Raw genomic sequence first — 23048 nt, 5'->3', positions numbered from 1 at the left:
TATAAAAAAAATATATTTTTTTTCACCTTGTAAATATAATATAAATATATTAAATAATAAAATTATGTAAAATTAAAATTAATCTACTATTTCAAATATCATAAATATAATATATTAACTCATTTACTATACACAACAAAAACCTAAATAAATTTAAAAAACATAAATAATTTAAAACTATAAAAATATATTAGTATTTTAAATAAATATATTAATATAAAAGGACGGGGATAGGGGCGGGGAGAGAACACATGTATCCTCATCCTCGACCCGTTCCCGATTACGGAGATTTTTTTTATTCCCGTCCCCATCTCTGTCCATTTTTCCGTTTTTATCGGAGAATCCCCTCCCCGTTAGGGTTAGGGAGGGTCAGAGCCCTTAAAATCGGACCCAAATTGTCATCTCTAAATGCAATGCAATCAATGTTAAAACCATTCTTATCTCATATTTTCGGGGTTTACTGCTTTCATGTGAAAATAAATATAGGGAAAAAAAAATCAAATAATTAAAAATCGGGGAGTGGCTACAATTGATTACTGTCTAAAAGATAAATAACTACCGGGGGCTACACATTTTACAGCTTTCAACTAAAAGAAAAGAAAACCTAGCTACACAGCTACTTCTAGCATCAGATTATGTTTTATCGAGCACGCCAGTGATACATTTTGTTGCAATCCCACAAAACTTTCTTTACCCCAGGGATTTCTTCAGTCTCACCGAATGTGGAACCTGTGTCTTCCAATGGGTATGGAAGCATACTCCATTTATCAGCCTTGAACTCAACTACATCCACAACACATGTCCCTGATTCCTCCAGCTCTTTTCCGTACCATTTACCATGCACTTGATTTACTATTCCCTTACCAACCTCTTCTCTTTTCCCGTCTAAAAGCACAACATGCTGACCTACCTTTGACTCACTGGATTCCGGTACGGGAGATTGTCTAAATGTACTTCGAGTGCCTCTTACATTTGATTGGAGATGATCTTCTCCAGGACTACCAGGTGAGTCGTGTATTTGCCTCTGTCCTCCTGCAACTTGCTTTCCAGGAAAAGAAGTATCAGCCCCTAAAGGTGCACGAGTATCCTTATTCGCACGGGCTAGCCTTGCTTTCCGATTATTCAACCTGTTGAAGATGCATAAGTCATAAGTTTCATAACAAGAGAACCACCAAATTAATGAATCAGTAACTCCAATTCTGAACTGTTAATAAGGCTAAAAGTTTTCATTCATTTTCTGCGAAGATCTAATACCTTAAGAGAAAGCGATGGACTAAAATGAAAAGAGGAGTCCTTACCAGTTTTTAAGCTGCGAAGATGTAACCTCAGAACCCTGAAAACACAATGCATGACAACTTATAAGTGGATATAAAACTAAATTACAGCATTCAAAATGTGTGAAGTGAGTGTTACATACATAATGACTTAATTTATCAGCCCATGACCGAATTGAAACTGTATTTCGCTGCATATCAGGTTCATCCAATAGGGCCCTCTCAATAAGTGATATTTGGTTATCATTCATTATAGTTCGTTTACGTTTTCTCTGCTGTTTTTCTTCACCCTGGACAGCTTCAACTTTTTCTATCTCTTGAACTCCTCCAAACCCAATTTCTTTGATTGGCTCATTTCCTTTTGGAAACTGACCACTGTCCATTTGATCAACAAAATTCTTTCCTCCCGTGGGACTTGTATCTGAACCACTACTAACAACAATCTGAACATCTTTGTCTTTCTCCCTCAAGCCTCCAGGCACACCTGGTTTATCTTTATCTTCCTTGCTATCTTGTGTCATTACATCATCCCCTTGATCCATAAGGTTGCTTCTGACATCAAATTTCTCCTCTGCCTGAAACCCGGAATTTTCTGACATTTCCTCTCTCAGATTACTGTTTGCATTATTAAGATTGGGAGGTTCTTTCCTTTGTAAAAGCGATGGGGATCCTCCTGTACTCTGTTCTTCCTATCAAAAGTCAAATGTTATCATTCAGGAATTTCAGGTAACTGTGTTGGGTTTAAAGTAAAGCTACAAAACACTGTTATTCAGCTCAAAAATGCAAAATTGAGAATTGACTATTTATCTCCCTTTGAGATATCTGAAACATCCCACACATGACACAGGAAATGTTAGTAAGAATTGCATAATTCTAGGTTAAAAAATTTTCACTAAATCTCTCAATCAGTCTCTAAGCAAAAACTACACGGCCACCTTTTGAAATTTCAACTGCAAAACTTCCCCAGTTGACTTAAACACCAAATAAACTTAATTGATTGACAGCAACAGCCTCTGACTAACATCAATAGCAGTGAGTTGAAATGGCTAACAGTATTTACCTGATGATTCTCATTGATATTGAGTTTAGAGAACTTGTCACAAGAAAGTGATTCCTCACATTTGCTTCCCTGGATATGATTAGACAAAAATTAAATATTAACAAGAGATAAAAGTAGTTTCTAAAGCAAAAGAATAGTGCAAAAAAGAAAAAATAATGATTAAGGCAAACTCTAAAAAGCTTTACTTGAACTCTATCTTCTTCAAGCCCAGCAGAATTTATTAATGATTCTAATTGCTTAAAGAACACCCTGTAACAAAAAAGTGAAACTTCAGAAAGGTTAACTATGCCAAATTTCTGGTGAAATCAGATGATACCAACAATAGAGCACCTATCTTTCACACATAACACACAGACATAACAAGGACAATGCCAGGAAAAAAAAACTGGATTCAAGCTCAAACACCAAAAGAACAACTGGAATGGTGGAAATGTAAGAGTAGAAGTAGTAAACAAGATGTTAACATGAAGAATTATGGTAAGGTATAGATGAAACAATTGTTATCCAAAAAGAAGGATAAAGCTGAAACAACTTCTCAAATAACCAAAAAAAGGACTCTGCTGCGTACAAAAAAAAAAACTCATAGAAAGTGGTAAAAACTTTGTCTTGATATTCTCCTACAATTGAGCAAAAATTTTAATGAAATAATAAGCATGGTTTAAGCCCAAGTCACCTTAAGAGCTGCACATCCTCCTCATTCAAAAATGTGGGAATTAGTGATTCTGCATGGCTTAACAATGAACCTACATATGCAAGTTACTCATAATGAACACAAAATATTGTCATTATGTCTATCCAAGAATATAATAAGAAAATGATACTTACGCAGGTTCCTGCAGACAGTGGCAGTTTTCTGTGCACCAGAGGTAAATAAAAATCCAGGCAACACTTTAGATGGATCCATCCGTAAGCAAAACAAAAACTTGTTAAGAAAGAGATTTCTCTCCTGCTCTGGTGGATAGAAGAAGAAACTTTAAGAAATGTATTCAAAACAACTGTGGAAATAATATGAAATCAATGATAATGTAACAAAATTTGGTGCTTGACCTCACCTTCACAGATGTTGGGAACAAAACAGTGAAGATTTGCAATTATTTTGACAAATAAAGACGTTCTTTGATGAGCATAGGAAGCCTGGGGCATACTATTGGGGATTAATGAAAATTCTACTTTCGTTGCATCTGACTTGTTCAACGATGAAACTGTATCCAACACCCATCCAGTTGCTGCAAATGGTTCATACTCCACAGTTGCATCTTCTTCTCTTACAGGGAATTCAGAAGAACACCAAACAAGTAGAAAATCTCCATGAGATAGTGAAAATATTGCACTCAGAACCTCAGTCTGTAGTTACATATATAAGACACATAGTCAGAAGGTTTGCCATGGCAGATGACCCATACATGTAATAGACAATGTATGTACATATTGAAATTACTTGTCTATCCAGCACAGACTTCACAAATATTAACATAAAATACAACATGGTTCCTGATTAATCATGAGATTTTTCACAAATCAAGAAATTATAACACTTATCCAGCACATACTTCACAAACACTAACATTAAACTCAACATGGTTCCTATTAATCATGAGATTTTTCACAAATCAAGAAAATATAATTTTTGTGGCCATTAATGACATCATAAGAAGATAGTCTTAATAAGTCATTACAATAATTTCATAACAGGAGGAAGTTTGGAGTAATAGCTTACAAAGCACATAGTAATGTATGAACGAAAATTTGAATCATCTGAGAAAATATCAGCTAGACGCATTGCATTAAGTTGCAAGAGCCCCATTGGATAGGTTCTTTCAGAACAAGAGCTAGGATGTTTCGGATCTTTAATAAGTGCAGTCTTTAATAAGTCCAGCACCTACATCATGACCCAAAGAAAAAAGAAGTTCAACAGTAAGAGAGCCTTCACATTTACGAAGAAAGAATCTAGGCAAATTGTAGGCTTATCACATTGAAAATCTAAAAAGGCAGCTAACACCTGGCAAGCCTATAACTTTTCCTCACCCATGGCAACAATAATTCAGCCTCCACATAACAAGTAAACAAGCTGCCAGTGTCACCATTAATTTTCTGGGGGAAAGCATGCATTTTGTAAATTATAAGAGATTTCAAAAACCAACCTCCAAAGCAACAGATTTTGCTAAATCCAGGCTTCCAGGGGAGCTGGCAACCTCATCCAGGTAAGAAATGCTTTCTGCTTCGCATAAGTGCAACAGCTGCATAAAGGAAGTCACATATGGATGAATATATGATTGCATAAGATACAGAACATAGCCAATGCCCTTAATAAAGCAACTAGAGCCCTGAAGTACACATGATTATTGTCAATACCAGGACTTACGATAGATAAGACTTTAGCTTTCAGCCTGGAAACAGAAGCCACAACTGTAGAAGACTCTACAAAAGGCGGCAAGATGTTTAATTTCAAGATGGATTGTGCAAGAAAAAGCACACCACCCTTGCCACATAATTCCTGGAGATGGTACCACAATCAGACATTTTATTAAATAATAAAAATCTATAACCTATTTTTGTGAGAATATTGATAACATATCCCAGCACAGGCAATCATCCAAATCAAGAGCAAGGATCAAGGAGATATTCCATGCACATATCAGCAAGATAACAACTACTGATGACATTACACATCAACCATAATTGCTAGTTTGCCACCACAGTAACCAAAGATTTTTCTGGACAATTTAAATGCTAAGCTTTGGAGAATATCTGCCTTGCTAGGAAACCAAAATTATACAGCTGGTATCTCATATTGTTTCAAACATATCTGGGGCAGGAATGTTTAAATTCACATTTTTGACTTCTATTTTCAATCATTCAATTATCTAATTGGTGCAAAGACTTGATCAGTTGGTAACATCAAATGTGACCTTTTGGATTTCAAATTTAACCATTGGATCAAATAGCTGAAATTTTTTGTCAAGATATCAATCCACTATATACACATATATTCCCAAACGTCAATACAAAGAGATTTATAATTTGAAACCTTATTCCTGAGTAGGTGCTCCCTAAAACTTTTCTGTTGGCACAATGACTGAAGAAACTGTAAAGAAGCCTCGCATTGCTGGCAGATATAGTTAACCACTTGCTCATCCGTGAGTTGATCAGACAACTTTATTTGGAGAAACATGACAATTACATGTACCGCTCCAAAAGCTGCATCCATAAATATGTCAACCTGCGGCATAAAATTCACAATGACATAACTATGTTTAATGCTTGGCAGGTGGAACTCAAAACTTATGAATAATTGTAGAGCATAAATCGTCAAGAATATTGGGTTACACTCGTAGATATAAAAAAAACAATACATAAAACGCAATAAGCCGGACCTTAATTCCCTTAGTATACCTTAGGGTGTGCAAGTAATACTTGAACAAGATCTTGCCATTGTGTAGATATACATCCTGTTAGTAAATATAGACTGCATGCTACCAATGTTGAATGCATGAGGAGTATGGGGCTTGAATTGTGGTACTCCTACATTTGTAACAAGAAAAACCAATCTCAGCGCAGATAAATAGTAGAGGTGAGCAAATAATCAAACCAGAACCGGAACCATGGATACACAAATTCTGGTTCCACGGGTCAGGTAGATTCTGGGTAGTAATATGGTGGAACCGCTAGGTTCCGAGTCCGGGACAGGTTCCTGCATGTTCGGAACCGGAACCAATCCGAATATTAAAAAAAATGGTGTTGGGTCAGGTGCCCAACCCGACATATATAAATGCCAATGGTCTATTTTTTCCTTTACGTTTCTCAAACCCGTCACTCTTCATTCTTCTCCATTCCCCTGCACCTTGATTTTCCTTTCCCCCAAACAACAACAGTTGGCTCTGATGATTCTCCGAGTTCATTGATTCTTCTTCAAATCTCACAAGTATTATGTTATATATTGGGAGTTTGTTCAATTTTTCTCCATCAATTATGATTTTTGTTTTGTCATATTAGGGTTCTTTGAAAATGGTTTATTGCTTGGGTTAGTCAGTTTTATGAAATTGAATTTCCCCAGAAAAAGAATTACGGAGTCTAAAATTTAAAGATTTTCCCACTTGACATATTTTCTTTTTCTTCTGTTTTTCTAACACTGTAAGAGGGAAAGTGTCTCTGAATGAACTTTTTGACTTTTAAAAGTGGGCACGGATGATTCTGTTTTTGCTTAAAAGTAAAATTGAAAATGAACAGATACTTTTCATTCTGTGAAAAAATAGAAGATTACAAAATGAATTGCTTGAGTCGGCCATTTTGATTCTTTATGTGCTTCTTTAGGACTTCTTTCAAACACATTGGAGACTATTTACACTGAATTTTGACTTGCAGTAATTTAAGGAAGATTCTCCGCAACTTGGGTCTGAACATATTGGTCAATAAGAATATATTGCACAAGTGTCCTCATGTTTCATCATTTCAAGAGTTCCACACTTTGGCTGGTTAATAAAAGGAGATGTTTCTCATGATTGCAAATTTAAGCTGAGGGAATATAACACAACTAGGAAGACACCAATATAAGATGACATGTTACATTTTTATTTTCTTTGTTTTATAATCTTATGTTAAAGTGGTTCAAACCCCCTGCACCTTTACATATTATATTATTTGCTGAATCAATTCTAAAGTGCTTCAAAAAAGATGATCTTGTAGTGAGAAACGTCATTTTGTAAAATTGTTTGTTTTAACGCAAAATAAGTTTAATATTGTTGTAAATTTAGATTTATAGAATTTGGAAAAACAGGTTCTGGGCAAGAATCAGAACCTGCAAGTCGGTTAGGTTTCAGTTCCTCAAATTTTTACAGGGTACCCAGACCTGCTCACACCTAATAAATAGGAGGAAGATAAAACAAAAAGTGAATAAAAAAGGAACCTGACTATAATGACCGAGAACAATCAGCGTATAGAACACCAAGTCAAGTAGCTGCTCAGAAACTTTTACATCATCAAGCAAAATCTGTAAACAGTATCAAAAAAACTAAATTATCAGTAGAAAAGTGCAATCCATACAATTCCCAAAAATTTTTCATATCCTAGATAAGATTAACCTACTGGAAAGAGAGAGAAAAAACATCAAAATTCATAAAGATGTTCAAGAGCAACTAAGACTAGTGATGGAATAAAGAAAAATTCAATCAACTGACAAAAATTACGTAAAGCAGCCAAGCCTGTCTCCCCTTATCACAGCATACATACATGTATACAAGTGTGTAGGAAATATGATAGTAGAAAAATTCCCACCAAACATCCAAAATAGGCATAGCCTCACAAGAATGTCCCTTTGTGAGTCAAAGAATTGGTTCAAAATAATAATCTGTGGGAAACCACAATAACAAAGCAAGCAAAACCTTTTGTTCAGTTCATTGCTCAAATAGTGATGGTTCCTCCTCCAAAAATGCGCATAGATCAGGTGACCATAATGGAGTTGCCCAAATGTAGAGGAGGAGATTTCTATTTGAGAGAAGCTGGTACGAATTCTGAATCATTTTGGAAAACAATAGGCTTAAATGCAAGCATGCACAATTTGCAAATTCTAACCCCAAACCAAAAGATGAATTCTAATTTCTTGCACATCCAACTCCAATACGAATTCAAATAAAAGCCATATAAATGATTTCATGATCCCAAATCTTTAATTATAGATATTAGTTAACATTCTTGGCTGAGCTAGGATTTGTTATCATGCCTAAAAACTGAAGAGAAAAACAGATAACAGATACTCGATAAAACAAAACTTTTAGCATGGAATATTACGAGTAACCTGCTCAAGTTTAACATGCCGAGGAGCAAGATCACACAAGGAATGCATAAGCCGAATACCACGTAATATATATCTGAATAATGCTTCATCTCTATCAGATGATATAAGCACTGCAATTAGGTGTAAAGGAAGAAAGCTAGCAACTTTTTCCATATCAATCTGAAAGACAACACAAATTAATATATCATGTGTTAAAAGCAGAGAAATGCATAATTTAGAAAAATAAGATAGTATCACAATGATAATGACATTAATGCCACTGATGTACCTTTATTGGTGATCCTTTCTCAGTATGGCATTGAATGATGAAATTTTCAGTGTCTCTTAGTAATTTGTTAAGCTCCTGAGAGCTAAACCCATGAAACTCCTTCACTGCTGAAATCAAGTCAATGGCCTGTTTCTATTTGTATAAACATACACATAATAAAGTTACTTAAACACGTAAAAGAGTAAAAAAATCCTTTAAATCAAATTTGCAACCAGAAATTAGAAATAAATCATTTCCAAATACAGATTTAGTTGAGCTGAAAGTCCTTACTTGTTCAGCACTAGATGATGGCTCTTCCTTATCATTTTTCATTTTGGAGGATCTAGAAAAAATGTAAAATGTTTATGAAGGAATATATAGAGAAAATGAGTAAATTAGTGACAGGAAACAACAACTACAGAAGAGTTCATGCAAACAAATAACTACCAATAAAAACTTCCAGAAAGCTAAAAGATTGAATGCGGGCAATAATTCAATACAATAAAGCTGTTCTGGGGCAAGAAGATAAGAGGAGAAAACTGAACCAAGTTTAGAGTAAATAGAATAAAATACACATTGTAGGAGAGACACTACCCACTCAAAACAAAAATAAAGAAATGAGATGAATGATTATAAAAAAATGGCAGAGAGGCAGTATCCACTTTATCAATCTTTATTAATTATCTATGAAACACCTCCTGCATCATGGTAGCATCAACTTGTCATCATTTTCAAGATTTATCATATCCATGTTTTTTTCTCTACTCAAAGAATGGTAACACTAATCAGTTATTTTAAAAAAAAAAAAGGTCTCTAATAGGATGCTGACATGGATTTACCACCAGATGGCACCTCCAAATTTGTCTTCTTTTAATTTTCAATTTACTCATTAACACACACTCTAACAGACTACCAGACAAGTCAAACGCAACCACCCCTTTACATTGCATCACTTTCAAACAATTATATGAATTGATGCAAATAGTCCTAGAGCCACCACTCATAAGCTGATAACTCTCTAATTGAATCGTAAATTAACGCAGCATATCCCGTTATTAGTATCCATCAATGCACAAACACATTTGCATGTACATACGTATCAAATCAAATAGGGATTATCGTTCACCAGTACTAATGTCTTCCAACATAGAAACCCTAGATTTCAAGAAAGCAGAGTAAATTATACACTCAATCCCTAAAATCACAGAGTGTTAAAGTTAATACAGCATTAATCATATACTGAAAAAAATAAAACAAACAAAAAAAAAAAAGAAGCTCATGAAACTGTTAAATCAAAGCGTAAAACTGACCTGGAAACTGTATCACTGAACCACCAAAGGAAAATGTAAGCGCCAAAAAGAAAATGAAAATAAGGATTTCGCGGGTCTTTTAATCCATATTTTCTTTATTTGGGAGTTTAATGCACACGTCCAAAATCGAATTTATAGAAAGTAAATACGTGATTGATTGAATTCAAGGATGAGCACGTTGTTCAGATACAAGGTGTTGCGTTGTGTTGAGCGTTTTTAATATTAAAATATAGCCGTCCTTCGCGTGGAGGCCTTTGGGCTTTGCCTAGTCTCTTACTTCACCTCAACCCCCTCCAACTCCATCCAAGTCGATTGTGTTTTCACAAATATATATTTTTTAACTTAATTAATTAAAATAAATAAAAATTTGTCCGATTATACGTTTTTAGCGCAACATAAAAAAGTTTCACCAAACTAAACAAACACTAATTGTTTTACCCTTTTTATCTTTATGTTGAAAAACCAAGTAAAAATCGAAAGTGAAATACTTTGAAAGTTATTTTTGCCAAAAACGAAAAAGAGAATGCGGAAATCAAAAATCTAAAAATACAGAGCAATAATCATCGGCGAAATAATCTCTATCGATCTGGTATAAATAATCTATTGTGGGTATGGTTTAATGTTGGGATGTTATTGATTGGATGGAAAAAATATTTTTTCTGAGAATGTGCGTCGGTTTATAGTGGTTACGATGGTGGGTAGGGATTTTATAGTGAAACCCTAAATATGTCGAATTATGTATATAGATATTTTTGAATATTTTGAATAGTATAAAATGATGTAGTTTCGATGTTAATGGATGTTTGGAAGTGTAACAATTGAGAGACAAAAACACGCAAATTTATAGTGTCGCGCAAACTGCACAAACATTGTTCACACCACGCAAGCACTGTTCACATCGTGCAAACACTGCTCAAACCGTGCAAACTGCTTGCAAAATCGTGCAAAAACCCTGTTCACAGACTATGATATCTGCTTTGCGCGATGTGAACAGTGTTAGCACGATTTGTGCGGCATTGTAAATTTGCACACTTTTGTCTCTCAATGGTACACTTCCAGACGTCCATTAACATCGAAACTACATCATTTTATATCATTCGATATACATAATTCAACATATTTAGAGTTTTACTGTAAAATCTCTAATCACCATAAACCGACGTACATTATCAGAAAAAATATTTTTACTTGGTTTTTCAACAAAAGGGTAAAAAGAGTAAAAAAATTAATGTTTGCTTAATTTGATGAAACTTTTTTATATTAACCTAAAAACATATAAACGAACAAATTTTTGTTTATTTTAATTAATTTCCTTACAATTTTTCAGTAGAGATTGTAATTTTTTTAACGGAAACTAAATTATTAGTTTCCATTTTTTCATCAAAATATAAATAAATTGATTAAATTATCATTGCGGACATATTGTCTTTGATTAATATTTAAAATACTTAAACGGCACCGTTTGTTACCACATTATATAGCTTTCCGTCAAAGCTCTTAAGAAACCCTAACATATAAAGCCAATTGATTTTGTGTCATGCCCTCTTCACTCCAGTCTCCATACCAGAAAAAACCAGAAGCAAATTCAGCCAAACACTGGAAGCGGAAGCAAATTCAATGGCAGAAGACCTTCAACCCAAAACAACTCCAGGTAAAGGCATTCCAGTAAAACCTAAACTGAAACCCGAAGCCAGAACCGTTTCTCAAACCCCAGAATCAAAATACTGGTCCTCCTTCAAGACGCAACAAATCCACAACCTCGTCTCCTCCATTAATTCTCTCTCTTTCTCTCAAACCTCCCCTCACCTCTTTGCCGCTGCTGACTCTGCTTCTCTCACTCTCTTTTCCTCCCAAACCCTTTCTCACCACTCCGTTATTTCCTCCTTCAAAGACGTCGTTTCCTGCTCGTCGTTTCGCTCTGATGCTCCCTCCTTGCCGCCTCTGATCTCTCCGGACTCATTCAAGTATTCGATGTCAAAACGCGAACCCCACTTCGTCGCTTGAAGTCTCATGCTGGTTCGGTACGTTTTGTTCAGTGCGCATTTCATGATAAGTTACATGTTGTGTCTGGTGGTGATGATGATATAGTGTGTGTGGTTTTGGATTTGTTTGGACACAAAGATTACGTTAGATGCGGAGATTGTTCTCTTGTGAATGCCGAGATGCTTGTTACAGGTTCTAATGATCATACTGTGAAATTGTGGGATGTGAGAGTTGAGAATTCGAAGTCAGTAGTGGAAGTGAATCATGGGAAACCAATAGAGGATGCCATGTTTTTGCCTTCGGGTGGATTGGTTGCAACTGCGGGTGGGAATAGCGTGAAAATTTGGGATTTGATTGGAGGTGGCAAAATGTTGTATTCCATGGAGAATCATAATAAGACTGTAAACTCAGTTTGTTTGGGGAGATTTGGGAATGAAAGTTGAGAGGCAATGCAGTATAGGATTTTAAGTGTGGCTTTGGATGGGTATATGAAGGTATTTGATTATGTTAATATGAAGATTACTCATTCTATGAGGTTTCCGGCACCTCTTATGTCTGTTGCTTTTTCACCCGATGGTATGACCAGAGTTATGGGGACATCAAATGGGAGTACATTTGCTGGTTGGAAGAAGAAGAAGGAAAATGTGGAGAGTGGATTAGTGAATTTTTGGAGTCTAGGGAGAGTAGAGGAGTCTCAAAGGAGAGTTTTGAGGCCAACGTATTTTTGGTATTTTCATAGAGGGCAGATTGAGAAGCCAAATGACACTGATTATTTGGTTGTGAGACCTAAGAAGTTGAAACTGGGAGAGCATGATAAGTTGTTGAAGAAGTCCTTGGTGTGTGTGTATTAAGTGGTAAGAATCCGGAAATGGAGGAGTTGGTGGCTAGGAGGAAGTTATTGAAATGTGTTTCAAATTTGGTAATGAAGCGCTAGGGGTGCTGTTGAGTTTCTTCCAGAAGCATTCCACAATTCCAAGATACTCAGGGTTGTTGATGGGGTTGATGAAGAAGGTTCTTGAAATACCGGTTGAAGACATTAAAGCTTCTGATATATTGAAGAATCATATTAGCAATCTGAAGGGGTCGGTGGAAGAAGAGACAAGGATTCAACAGTCATTGCGAGAGATACAGGGTATAATATCTCCTTTACTGAGAACTGCTGGAAGGAGATGAATTAACAACCTTTTCTATTTATGAGCTGCTTTTGTGATGTTTTTTTACGAGCTCTGAGATTTTTCTCCTGGATAGGTTAAAGTTTTACGATTTTGTTTTATCCGAAAGAATCATATGTTTTCAATTTGGTTAAAACATTTAACATGGGTTCAGTGAAAATAATCTTTCCCAGTAAAAAGTCCCAACATAATTTTTCTGATGATTGGTCACAAGCATATTTATTTGATTGCCTTTTTAGGAAAGTAAATGACGCACATTCTCTTCCCAAAATTCGGTTAGATTTCCTCACCGTAATTTCTTTTTAGGTTTGAATGTAAAACGTGGTTGCATTTAATTTTAGCTACGAGATTCAGAACTAAATCTTCCTAGAGTTGAAATCCAAGTACAGAAAACTTCTCGCAATCTTCCTCTAACTGCACATAAGGGGCAGTGCTGTGTGGTAAAACAGTATTAGTGCTTTGCCGCAGCATTAAAAACAGTAAAAATCTGTACAGTAAGCCTAACATGAACCACAGCAAAGCCAAGAAACTTTCAACTAGATTAGGCTGAATTGAAGAACGTGCACGCACAATAAGATAAACAATCGCGCCAACACCTTTGCCGCCACATAGGCAATGCCCTCCTGCCGAAAAATGTACACACATGCACATAATTAACAATCACAAGCTAGATGCCCCAGAAATGTGAGAAATTTTGTGAAATGCAGAAACAATAAAGTATTAGCTTTCTCATGTTAATTAATGCTTTGCCTGGTGAATCACAAGCTACAACTGACCAGCAGATAACTAACAAACTCTATATATATATATATATATATATATATATATATATATATATATATATATATATATATATATATATATATATATATATATATATATGAGAAACAAGTAACCCATTTCCCAATCAATTCAGAAAAGCTGAAAAAACCAGTAAAAGACAGACAGACCGGTTTCAATTTCCGAATCAGAACAAGATCACAAGAATCAGGTCTTATCAAATGAAAGAGTGAGGTTAACAGGATGTAGAGATACAGTTGGATAACTCCGTATATAATTAATAGTACCCTGCACAGTTAGTGCCTAGAGAATCCTGTTAGGTCTCATATCAAGCTTGTCCACTCTAGTTAAGTGCATTCACTTAGAAGGCACTAAATGAAGCCTCATATTAAGAACACACCATAACATTTGGAGACATTTTCTGAGTTCTGAATTCACACTGACATTAGCAGATGGTTCTATTCCAAAATGGAGTGGCATGAATTCCCATATTACTGAAAGAATGCAAATTCCAATTCAAAGTCACGACATGCAGTCCCTAGATTCTAGATCTGATTGAAAGATAACATGGCCCAAAACTTCCTCTCAATTTAAATGAATGAAGGAACAGGAATATTGAAGTTCATACCAGATTTTTCAGAAGCAGGTCAATTATCTGTAGCTCTTCCAGAAGTTCCAGAATTTGTTTGGACTCTTTTTTCCTCTCTTGAAATTCTCAAATGCCTTAATTTAGCTGAAGACCTAAGTGTGTGTATCAAAGGAGCATCTTCTTCTTCGTCATCATCTTGCTTCTCTTCCTCTTGAGCAACTTCCTGGTCTGAGGCACTAATTGAATCTTCTTCTTCACTAGAACTGTGTTCCTCAAAGAGTCTCTTTCCCTCAATATTCTGCCGTTTTCGTGGACGTCCCCTGCGTTTTACAGTTTCTTTCTCATCTGCAAAAAGGTAACCATATTAGCTCTCAAATACAGTGTAAAGACAAGTGACCCATTAACAATGATGTGACCACTAAATGGAAAGATGCAAGTTGGCTAACCACGACCGAAATATCCAGGTGCTTATTAAACACCAAGAGATAAACTATTTTTCCTTTGAACACCTTCAAATCAAACACAGAAATACCCATTCAAGAATGTTTTCTAAGGTGTTGGTAGTGTGTTGCAAGAGTCTATAACCATCTTCCCATGCTACATAAAATTTCATCGATCTTGATCATCACCCAACACAATGGACTATTCATTTGATAGTTCTAAAATTTTTATCATTGTAAGGAACTGTCTCAAGTCCTGTGGTCAAGCCTATGGTTTGCTCCCACAAGAGGCATTTGAACTTGAAAAGAGTGAAATGTACAATGCTTACTAGAAAAGCCACATGAGGTGGCTAGGGAATTAAGGAAATGATGGCATCATTCGAATTCACAGAAGTTAAAAGAGTTTTACGAAGTTCAGAAGACAATGATACCTATTATGCCTTCATTCTTTGCATATTTTTCACGCAAACTTTCAACAAACAAGCTGTAGGGACGCCAGCCACTGGGATCTTCGTCTGTGTTTACATTCTCAGTTCGTTTTTGGACATCCTTTAGACTACATGCAAAGTACAAAAGGTATTAAATGGTGCCCTAAGGCTGATTGATCAAAACAAGAATAAGTTAAGGTAGAACTTAGAAATAGCTGAAGATATCAGAAAATAACTCTTACATGTCCAGGACATCAGGAGTAGGAAGTTTGGAGACAAATTGAAGCACAGCACTTTCCAGAAAGGGAAGTTGTTTTGGAGCATCTTCAAATGCATATTCAATACCTTCCTTGACAATTTTTAAGATGTCGGATTTATGCTTATTCCGAGCGGCACCGATAAATATTCCTGAAAGTCGAATAGCAAGGTCCTTACATTCTTCGAAAGACTTGTTGGTCAAGGACTTATCAACACTTCTGGAAAGTTCCATGGCATACCGATTATAGGCCTAGTTAAATTCAATGAGGAAAAAGTTATACATCTGAAATGTCCAAACACAGACACATACCCAACTTCTAAGACTGAAAATAATGGACAATTGTGCTTTCTATTTTCTAAGAAATTTTGAAGACAGATGTCCATCCACAAGTGGATTTAAAGAAATTAAATCCTAGGAAATTTTCCTTACCAGGTATAATCTCAACTTAAATATTTTAGCTTTATAAGAACAACTGCTAACGATAATAAAATTTAAAAAAAAAAAAAAAACATAATAGAGCATTTGAAAGGCTGAGTTTAAGCATCAAGGCAAACATGGTAAACTGAAATAAAGAACTAAACCTACCCATGCATTTGGTTGTTTCCAATGAATCACAAAGGATAACATTCACTATGTTTGATGCATACACAAAGTAAATGAATAAGGTAAGAAAACAAGTGGCACAAAAAAAAAACTTCAGTCCTAATCAGAGCTTGAGTCCTGCCTTTTTCATAGCTTCTAGAAAGATTGCGGGGATGTCATCTTCTTTTTTCTTCAGAACAGTGATCAGATGCTTAACAATCTCTGCTACATTTGTTCCATGCATCACAAAATGAGAAATGATTTCGGGACCCAGATACTCCTGCATTCACAATTGCATCAGGTAAATATCCTAAGAGGAGATAGAAGCAACTACAAGTAATTGCCCAGAAGTAAGATGAAAACCAAAGCCCAAAAGACTCCACAGCCAACAAGTAGAAGGGAAAAAAGCTAAAAACAAATTTTACTTGATAAATAGTTTGGAAAATTACAATAGGTCCCTATGAATAAAAAGCTTCTCATTAGATTTCCACCAGGTAAAAGATCGCAATTTCATTTTTTCACCTTAGGTACTGTATCTGTTGCAACCAACTTTGAAGCAGCAATCATGACTGCATCTCTATTGGTCTCCTCAGCATACTCTTTGTTCACATCTTCATCTTCTGTCTCATCTGCAATGTACACATTAGAAGAATAACATGAACTTTTTCCTTTTAAAGATGATACCTAAAAGAGCACTCAACATGAAACATAAGGGTAAAACATGTAAGTTTATCAAAATTTGAATTTCTGCAGATGCAGTCATTATGTCTTTCACTTAGAAATAGTATACAATATCAAAGATTTAACACCTTAAAGGGCATAAAGAAAATAGAAACCTGAGATATTTAGCTGCTGTTCACAAAGTTTCCAAAACTTTTGAAGAACAGATGCATCGGGACAATATCCTAACTTTTCCAGCTTTGTTGATGAAAAATTTGTCATTCTAAATAAGCACCACATATCCACAAGTATAACACAAACCTGGGGTAGACAACATCCATCAGCATATCAAATAGGACAAAAAAATAAAATTTTAAAACAATCAGCAGAACTATAGTCAAAATTCATTTATTATAGCAAAAAGTGCTCACTCTGCAAGCCAGCTGATTTCCAAGTTTACTCTCTTCATTAACTCCAGAAGCAGTATTCAGGAAGTACTCAAGTTCCTCAAACAAGGTGTTACGTTTCAGCAGTAGAGAAGACAAGTATGCTCCAGAGACTGTTTCAGAATTTACAATGGAGTGCAGAGACCATGCTACATGCAAATACATATTGAGAAGCAGAAAAATGACTACCTGCCAGCATGAGCATGCATGAACAAATGTAATGAAAAAGGTGGGAATGGGGAAGGGGAGATTGCGGGGGAGAGGTAAAGGGAATCTTTTATCAAGGGTTTATTTTACACACCTCATCATCCATGTTTCTGAAACCACGGAGAATCATGACAAGATCTTCATACAAGCTTTCAATTGGCACAGCCTTGGACAACTGAAGTTCATATAACCTTTTCAAATTTACAAGAAGAGAATATTCATCATCACCCCCCTGCAGATTTGAACCATGTTACATTTATTTATTAGGCCTAAAACTAAATAAAAAACAGTCAATGTAAAGATTACCACTACAGCTTTAAGTGCAGATTTAAGCTTAGCAATAAGCTCATCTTCAATATCCTTTAATTTATTGTGGGCAAAGTCTTGCAGCTCTCCTTGACTGTCACTAGAACAAAACATTACAGCTTTTACACAGGATCTCAGCGCCTCCTTTTCACCATGTTTAAAAAATGCATCTTTAATGAGCTGGAGAACAGTTTTGAAATTCTGCAAGAACAAGTAGATCAGCATTCCCTACAAACATGCTTGTAAGAATTAAATAATTGAATTAGCAAGAAATTCTGTCACAAACCTGCTCCTGTCTCTTCAGGGAATAAATCTCAAGATTCATATATGCAATGATCTCAACTAGTGATGGCACCTTTGCCTTGTCAGCCATAAATTTGCGTAATAGAAGAGGATAGTTCTTCAGCATGGCAAGAGTGATCTCCCGCCTGTTGTTTTCAAACATTTCCTGAAAATTTGCAACAAAATTTGATATGTGATATTCTTTAAATTGGCAATGAAAGAAAGATTATTTACAGAGAAGACAATTAACAGGAGAAGGCACAGACAGATTATTAAATGTCCATAAGCACATTTAGATTTTCTGCAAAAACAATCATTCAATATCAAATCCAAAAATAATTGCTGAACAATGAATTCGAGTAAGAAAAGACATTCAAGAAAGCACGGTTCTCCTTCAAATATCTTTTCAAAAGAAGCCAAAAACCTACAATTATACAGAGTTTAAATATTTTTTCCAACATCCACACATGCACTTTTGCCTGCAAACTTTTTTTTTTTTAAATGATAAGAACTGGCGAAAAGTAAATTGCACTACTAGAATTTCACAAATTTCATTTGGATTAAACAGAAAAGAGGGGGAAAACAATAGATAACACACCTTTTGAGCTTTATTGTAATATTGCTTTCGGTTATTGGAAGCAGGAACAATCCTCTCCCCAACAGCCTTTCTGACAGATGCGAAAAGAAGTCTAATCAAGTTTGTTCCATCATCGTCATTAAGCTCAATCAATGGGTTCTCATCCAAGAGCATGGAGATTATACACTTCCAATCCTGCAAGTAAGAGTTTTCATCTTATCAGTTAAAACACATCTTACGTGCAGAGAAATTAACACCTAACTTCCATCTACAATCATTTTAGAATTCTTGTTTGATAATTATATGAATATTGTGCAGTGTCTTCTCCAAGTACCTTAGAAATTCACAGGAACATTTGCCTAACTCACTATTGTGTGACCCAAATGCGTGTTTAAAACATAAGTCAGAGCCAACTGACTGGCAGTGTTGGCCAGATCCACCTTTCTTTCCATCAAAAACAATACATGTTTCCATGTTTCAGAGTTATAACATACCTTCATGGCCTTCATGTACTCCCAAACATCATCAATAACATAGATACTTAAAATTGGATCAGCTGAAAACTCTCTTAATATTTGCAACATCCTGCCCAGATGGACCTCAGAAGATTCACTTTCTATTCCTGGAAAAAGTACTGTTATCAACTAAGCTTTACTTGACATGACAATAATGCATATAGTATGAGAGAGTCCAAGGATCAGAACCTTTTGAACCAGACTGGGTGCTATTGAATTTTTGAGCAATTAGGTGATCAAACACTAATTCCCCAATGGCACGCCGAATTTCAGGTGGATCATCAATGAGCAAATCGTATAAAGGGCCCAAATCATCATCAGGTATAAGCTGATGTCTACAAGAAGCAGCAGAATCCTTTTTTATGCTCCAGCCATTATACATAAATTCAGTAATGACATATCAAGACTGAGAAAAATATTTAAGAGGCTGGTACCTGAGTAATTGTTTCACAAGCCCAATGGCACATACAGCCACTGAAACATCTATATCATCAGCAAGTTCAATCATTCGATTGGAAAATCTTTCAGTAAATAGACCTAGAGTTGGCACATTATCATCCACCTCGTAAAGATTTTGTAATGCAAGGACGGATGCTTTCCGTACACTAGCACTCTTTAGATGCATCCGAATCAAAACAATTAAGTTAGATTAGAATAGTGCATTAGCAGAACCAAAATACATTGCTATTTGATTGAAAAAATTTACTTTATCGTTTAGAGTCCACCCAAGATACTTTAAGTATAGATCCTGCAAAAAGAATGAAGGATATGACAAAATCCAGACACCAAGTGATTGTATGCATGCCATTCGAATATTAGGATCAATGTCTCGGTACCGATGCACAAATAACCTTCAAAAGAGATATACAGGATAAGTAAGAAGACAGTATGATAATACATATCTAATCTATGATAACAACATTGTCATAGATCATACCCAGTGAATATTTTCCGCATCATATCCTCTAGGTCTGTTATATTCTTATGAGTCATGGACAACCTTTTATTTAGAGACTCCAAACGAGGGCCCTCAACTCGTTTCTTCTTTTCAGCATTCAACTGTCTCTGAGTCGTTTCTCGCTGTGCACCAAGCATTTTTGCAACAGATATAAAGGATGTTACAAGTTGAAGGCCCATCAACGAAGCAACTTGACGGTAAACTCTTGGAGGGGTGCTGTTTAGTTTTGACACCAGGTAAATTTTAATTAAAGCAAGTAACTTAACAAAATTTTACAATTATAATAATTGAGTACTAACCATGAAAGAGCAATAATGTAGTCCATGCACTTGTCGAACAAAACCTTATCAAACAATGGTCCATTCTGGCACTCGATAACTAGGTTGTCCCAAAATGAAATCAGATTATCCTTAAAGTTTTTGAATTCCTTTTTTTTCGAACTTTGATAATCTTCAACTTCTCCCTAAGATTCCACAAGGGTTAAGCAAACACTTTGAACACAAAATCTTGATGCATTGAGGTCAGTTAACATACATTATGTTAATTATTACATAAAAAATTTATCAAAAATAAATCAAAATAATAGAGTGCTTAGGAGTAGTTGCAGAAAGGAAACAAGAAAAGGATACTCTTCTAGCGAGATTCACAAGAGCAATTACAACATCATCCACATCAATCTCATCCAGCGACTCTCCCCGAATATAGTACTTAGCTCCACATGCCTATACAATTGTACTTTCGTTAGTCACAACTTCAAGATTAAAAAGTTTCATAATACCTTAGATGCACTTGCAATATTATGCTATTATGGTTCAAAAACTTAAAGATGCAGTGAGTACAAAAGCAACTCAACATGTTCTCTGAGAGAATTTTTTTATAACATCCTGTCATTTTATTGATTCATACTTGCTTCTTTCCATGTTTTTCAGCATTTCATTTTTTTTAAATTTCCATAGTACCTCAAACAGCATGGTCAAGAGTTCAGCCATAGCAGGTTTTGCATCCTTTTCGTATTGCTCAACCCAAAGCTTGACCACTTGAGGAATAATTTTCCCATTACCTTTGATAAGCTCTGCAGAAGATAAAACAACATAAAAATAGATCCTAATAAAGGATTTGGCCCTCTATGAAATACATAACAAAGATCTATTAAAGAAAGAATTAACCGATATCTAGATGACGATTATGAGAATGGTCAAATGTGTAAACTCACTTTCCAGTCTAAGCATCATATCAGCTAAATAAGTTTCATAATTTAACATCTCAATGCAAAATCAATATAGTTATTCTTGATCTATGTGATTGTAGGAATTGGCTACAATGATACAGTTGATAAGTACTAGCACTCCACAAACAAATAACAGACTAGAAAAGGTATCCACCCCTTCCCAGCTATGAACCCAAACTTAAACTTAAAGATCTACCGTAGTGTTATGAAATCCATAACAAAGATCTATTAAAGAAAGAATTAACCGATATCTAGATGACGATTATGAGAATGGTCAAATGTGTAAACTCACTTTCCAGTCTAAGCATCATATCAGCTAAATAAGTTTCATAATTTAACATCTCAATGCAAAATCAATAAAGTTATTCTTGATCTATGTGATTGTAGGAATTGGCTACAATGATACAGTTGATAAGTACTAGCACTCCACAAACAAATATCAGACTAGAAAAGGTATCCACCACTTCCCAGCTATGAACCCAAACTTAAACTTAAAGATCTACCGTAGTGTGCCCATGAAGCTGAATGCCTCAAACAAGTCCACCCAGTGGATTTTGTAGCAAAATATCACAAACCTCATAGAAATTTTTTATCTCAATAAATTCAGTTCCCAATTTCTAATTATTTATAACACATTGTGGAGTGACATCAACAAACTGGAAATCCTCACCCAAGAAAAAGATATAAAATAAAAGAAGCTCCTTAATTTTTAGCACATTTCTACAGTACTAAGGAGCCACATGCTAATGTAATCAGTAAAATTGTTTAAAATTATCAGGTTTACAGACAGTGCTTCATACATTGTATATTATCCGCCACAATTAAAATATTCCGATTATAGAGAAGGATACATTCATCAGTAAAATTTCCTACATGGAAATATATATATATATATATATATATATATATATATATATATATATATATATACACACACACCATTTTAACAAGTCTGTAACGAACAAATTCAGTTAGAAATAAAATCATCTTGTGATTTCTTGTAAAAATTCAACAGAATTTTCAAAATGAAACAAGTTATCAAGATCGCGTAAGCATATTTAGTGAGTAAAGGACATAAATAAATATAATCTTTTGGTTAATTTACCCATCAAACGTAATTGACTTCTCTGCACTGAACCTGAAGTCCCTTCCGGGGCACGACTGCGCTTAGTTTTAGGACGAACATCTTCAAAATCGTCGGGTGGACCAAGGCTCTTGTCACTCGCATCACTGGTTTGGCCATGGTCCTCCACACCGGCACCATGTCCCTTCCTTTTCTGTACAGGGCAAGTTATTATAAACGTAAAGTGACAGAAACAGAGAACGAGAGAGAAAGTAGAGACTCACTAAGCCGCGTACTGCAGTTTCGGGAGCCATAGGTTGACTCATCACGACCTAGGGTTTACGTAAACCGAAAACTTCAACTGAAATTTTACACAGAGAGTATAGAAAAGAATTGGAGAGGTAGTTTCGACCTGGATTAGCAAAAGAAATGAGAGACAAGGAAGAATCGAACTCTCCCGCCGAGCTAAGTGAAAATTCGGCGTTTTATAGCCGCTGACCGCGTTCTTTGTTTCACTAGATCCTCCCTTTGACACTTAAATAAAAATCCTTTTTACGCTAGTAATTAAGTAGGCAGACTAACCATTTGTGCATTACTTACTGGATATTAATTAAAATAGGTAATATAATATACATAAATAATAATAATAATAATTTTTAAATATATATTATATATAATATTATAATATAATAAATATATATAATAATATAATATATATTCAAAAATTATTATTATTATTTTTTATATATTATATTAAATATTATAATATTTATTATATATATATTTATTATATTTTTTAAATATTTTATATATATATTAAATAATATATATATATATATATTAAATATTATAATATTTAATATAATATATATAAATAATAATAATAATTTT

The 23048-nt window shown here is 34.9% G+C and overlaps 2 protein-coding genes and 1 pseudogene across 4 annotated transcripts; 1 reads left to right on the top strand and 2 right to left on the bottom strand.

The window, feature by feature from the left end:
• Positions 1 to 483: 483 nt before the first annotated feature.
• On the bottom strand, positions 484 to 9904 carry LOC123223846 (nodulin homeobox). 3 transcript variants are annotated; one of them, XM_044647252.1, is made up of 18 exons: positions 9683 to 9904; positions 8664 to 8715; positions 8394 to 8525; positions 8126 to 8284; positions 7238 to 7321; positions 5728 to 5856; positions 5363 to 5554; positions 4697 to 4828; positions 4476 to 4571; positions 4052 to 4213; positions 3387 to 3678; positions 3160 to 3285; positions 3008 to 3077; positions 2520 to 2583; positions 2335 to 2403; positions 1418 to 1954; positions 1299 to 1333; positions 484 to 1127 (listed from the first exon to the last, which is right to left on the bottom strand). In XM_044647252.1, the coding sequence occupies exons 2-18, from the start codon at positions 8703 to 8705 to the stop codon at positions 641 to 643; spliced, it is 2808 nt and encodes a 935-aa protein (XP_044503187.1). In that variant the 5' UTR covers positions 8706 to 8715; positions 9683 to 9904; the 3' UTR covers positions 484 to 640. The 3 variants fall into 3 exon arrangements, with proteins under 3 accessions (XP_044503187.1, XP_044503186.1, XP_044503188.1); XM_044647251.1 differs by having other exon boundaries at positions 1418 to 1963; positions 9683 to 9903; XM_044647253.1 differs by having other exon boundaries at positions 1418 to 1963; positions 8394 to 8497; positions 9683 to 9903.
• A 1275-nt stretch (positions 9905 to 11179) lies between these two features.
• LOC123223468 lies at positions 11180 to 12938 on the top strand (annotated as a pseudogene).
• A 248-nt stretch (positions 12939 to 13186) lies between these two features.
• LOC123223467 (sister-chromatid cohesion protein 3) lies at positions 13187 to 22687 on the bottom strand. Its single transcript, XM_044646631.1, has 22 exons — positions 22442 to 22687; positions 22200 to 22371; positions 20826 to 20938; positions 20496 to 20588; positions 20166 to 20329; positions 19846 to 20082; positions 19615 to 19759; positions 19343 to 19521; positions 19098 to 19243; positions 18888 to 19015; positions 18415 to 18588; positions 17821 to 17982; positions 17535 to 17735; positions 17323 to 17460; positions 17007 to 17210; positions 16752 to 16896; positions 16438 to 16544; positions 16058 to 16195; positions 15317 to 15582; positions 15078 to 15202; positions 14246 to 14551; positions 13187 to 13460 (listed from the first exon to the last, which is right to left on the bottom strand). The coding sequence occupies exons 1-21, from the start codon at positions 22481 to 22483 to the stop codon at positions 14265 to 14267; spliced, it is 3366 nt and encodes a 1121-aa protein (XP_044502566.1). The 5' UTR covers positions 22484 to 22687; the 3' UTR covers positions 13187 to 13460; positions 14246 to 14264.
• Between the last annotated feature and the right edge of the window lie 361 nt (positions 22688 to 23048).

Source organism: Mangifera indica, chromosome 8 (assembly GCF_011075055.1).
Source record: "Mangifera indica cultivar Alphonso chromosome 8, CATAS_Mindica_2.1, whole genome shotgun sequence".
Lineage (NCBI taxonomy): Eukaryota > Viridiplantae > Streptophyta > Magnoliopsida > Sapindales > Anacardiaceae > Mangifera > Mangifera indica.
This window is presented reverse-complemented; position numbering and strand designations above follow the sequence as displayed.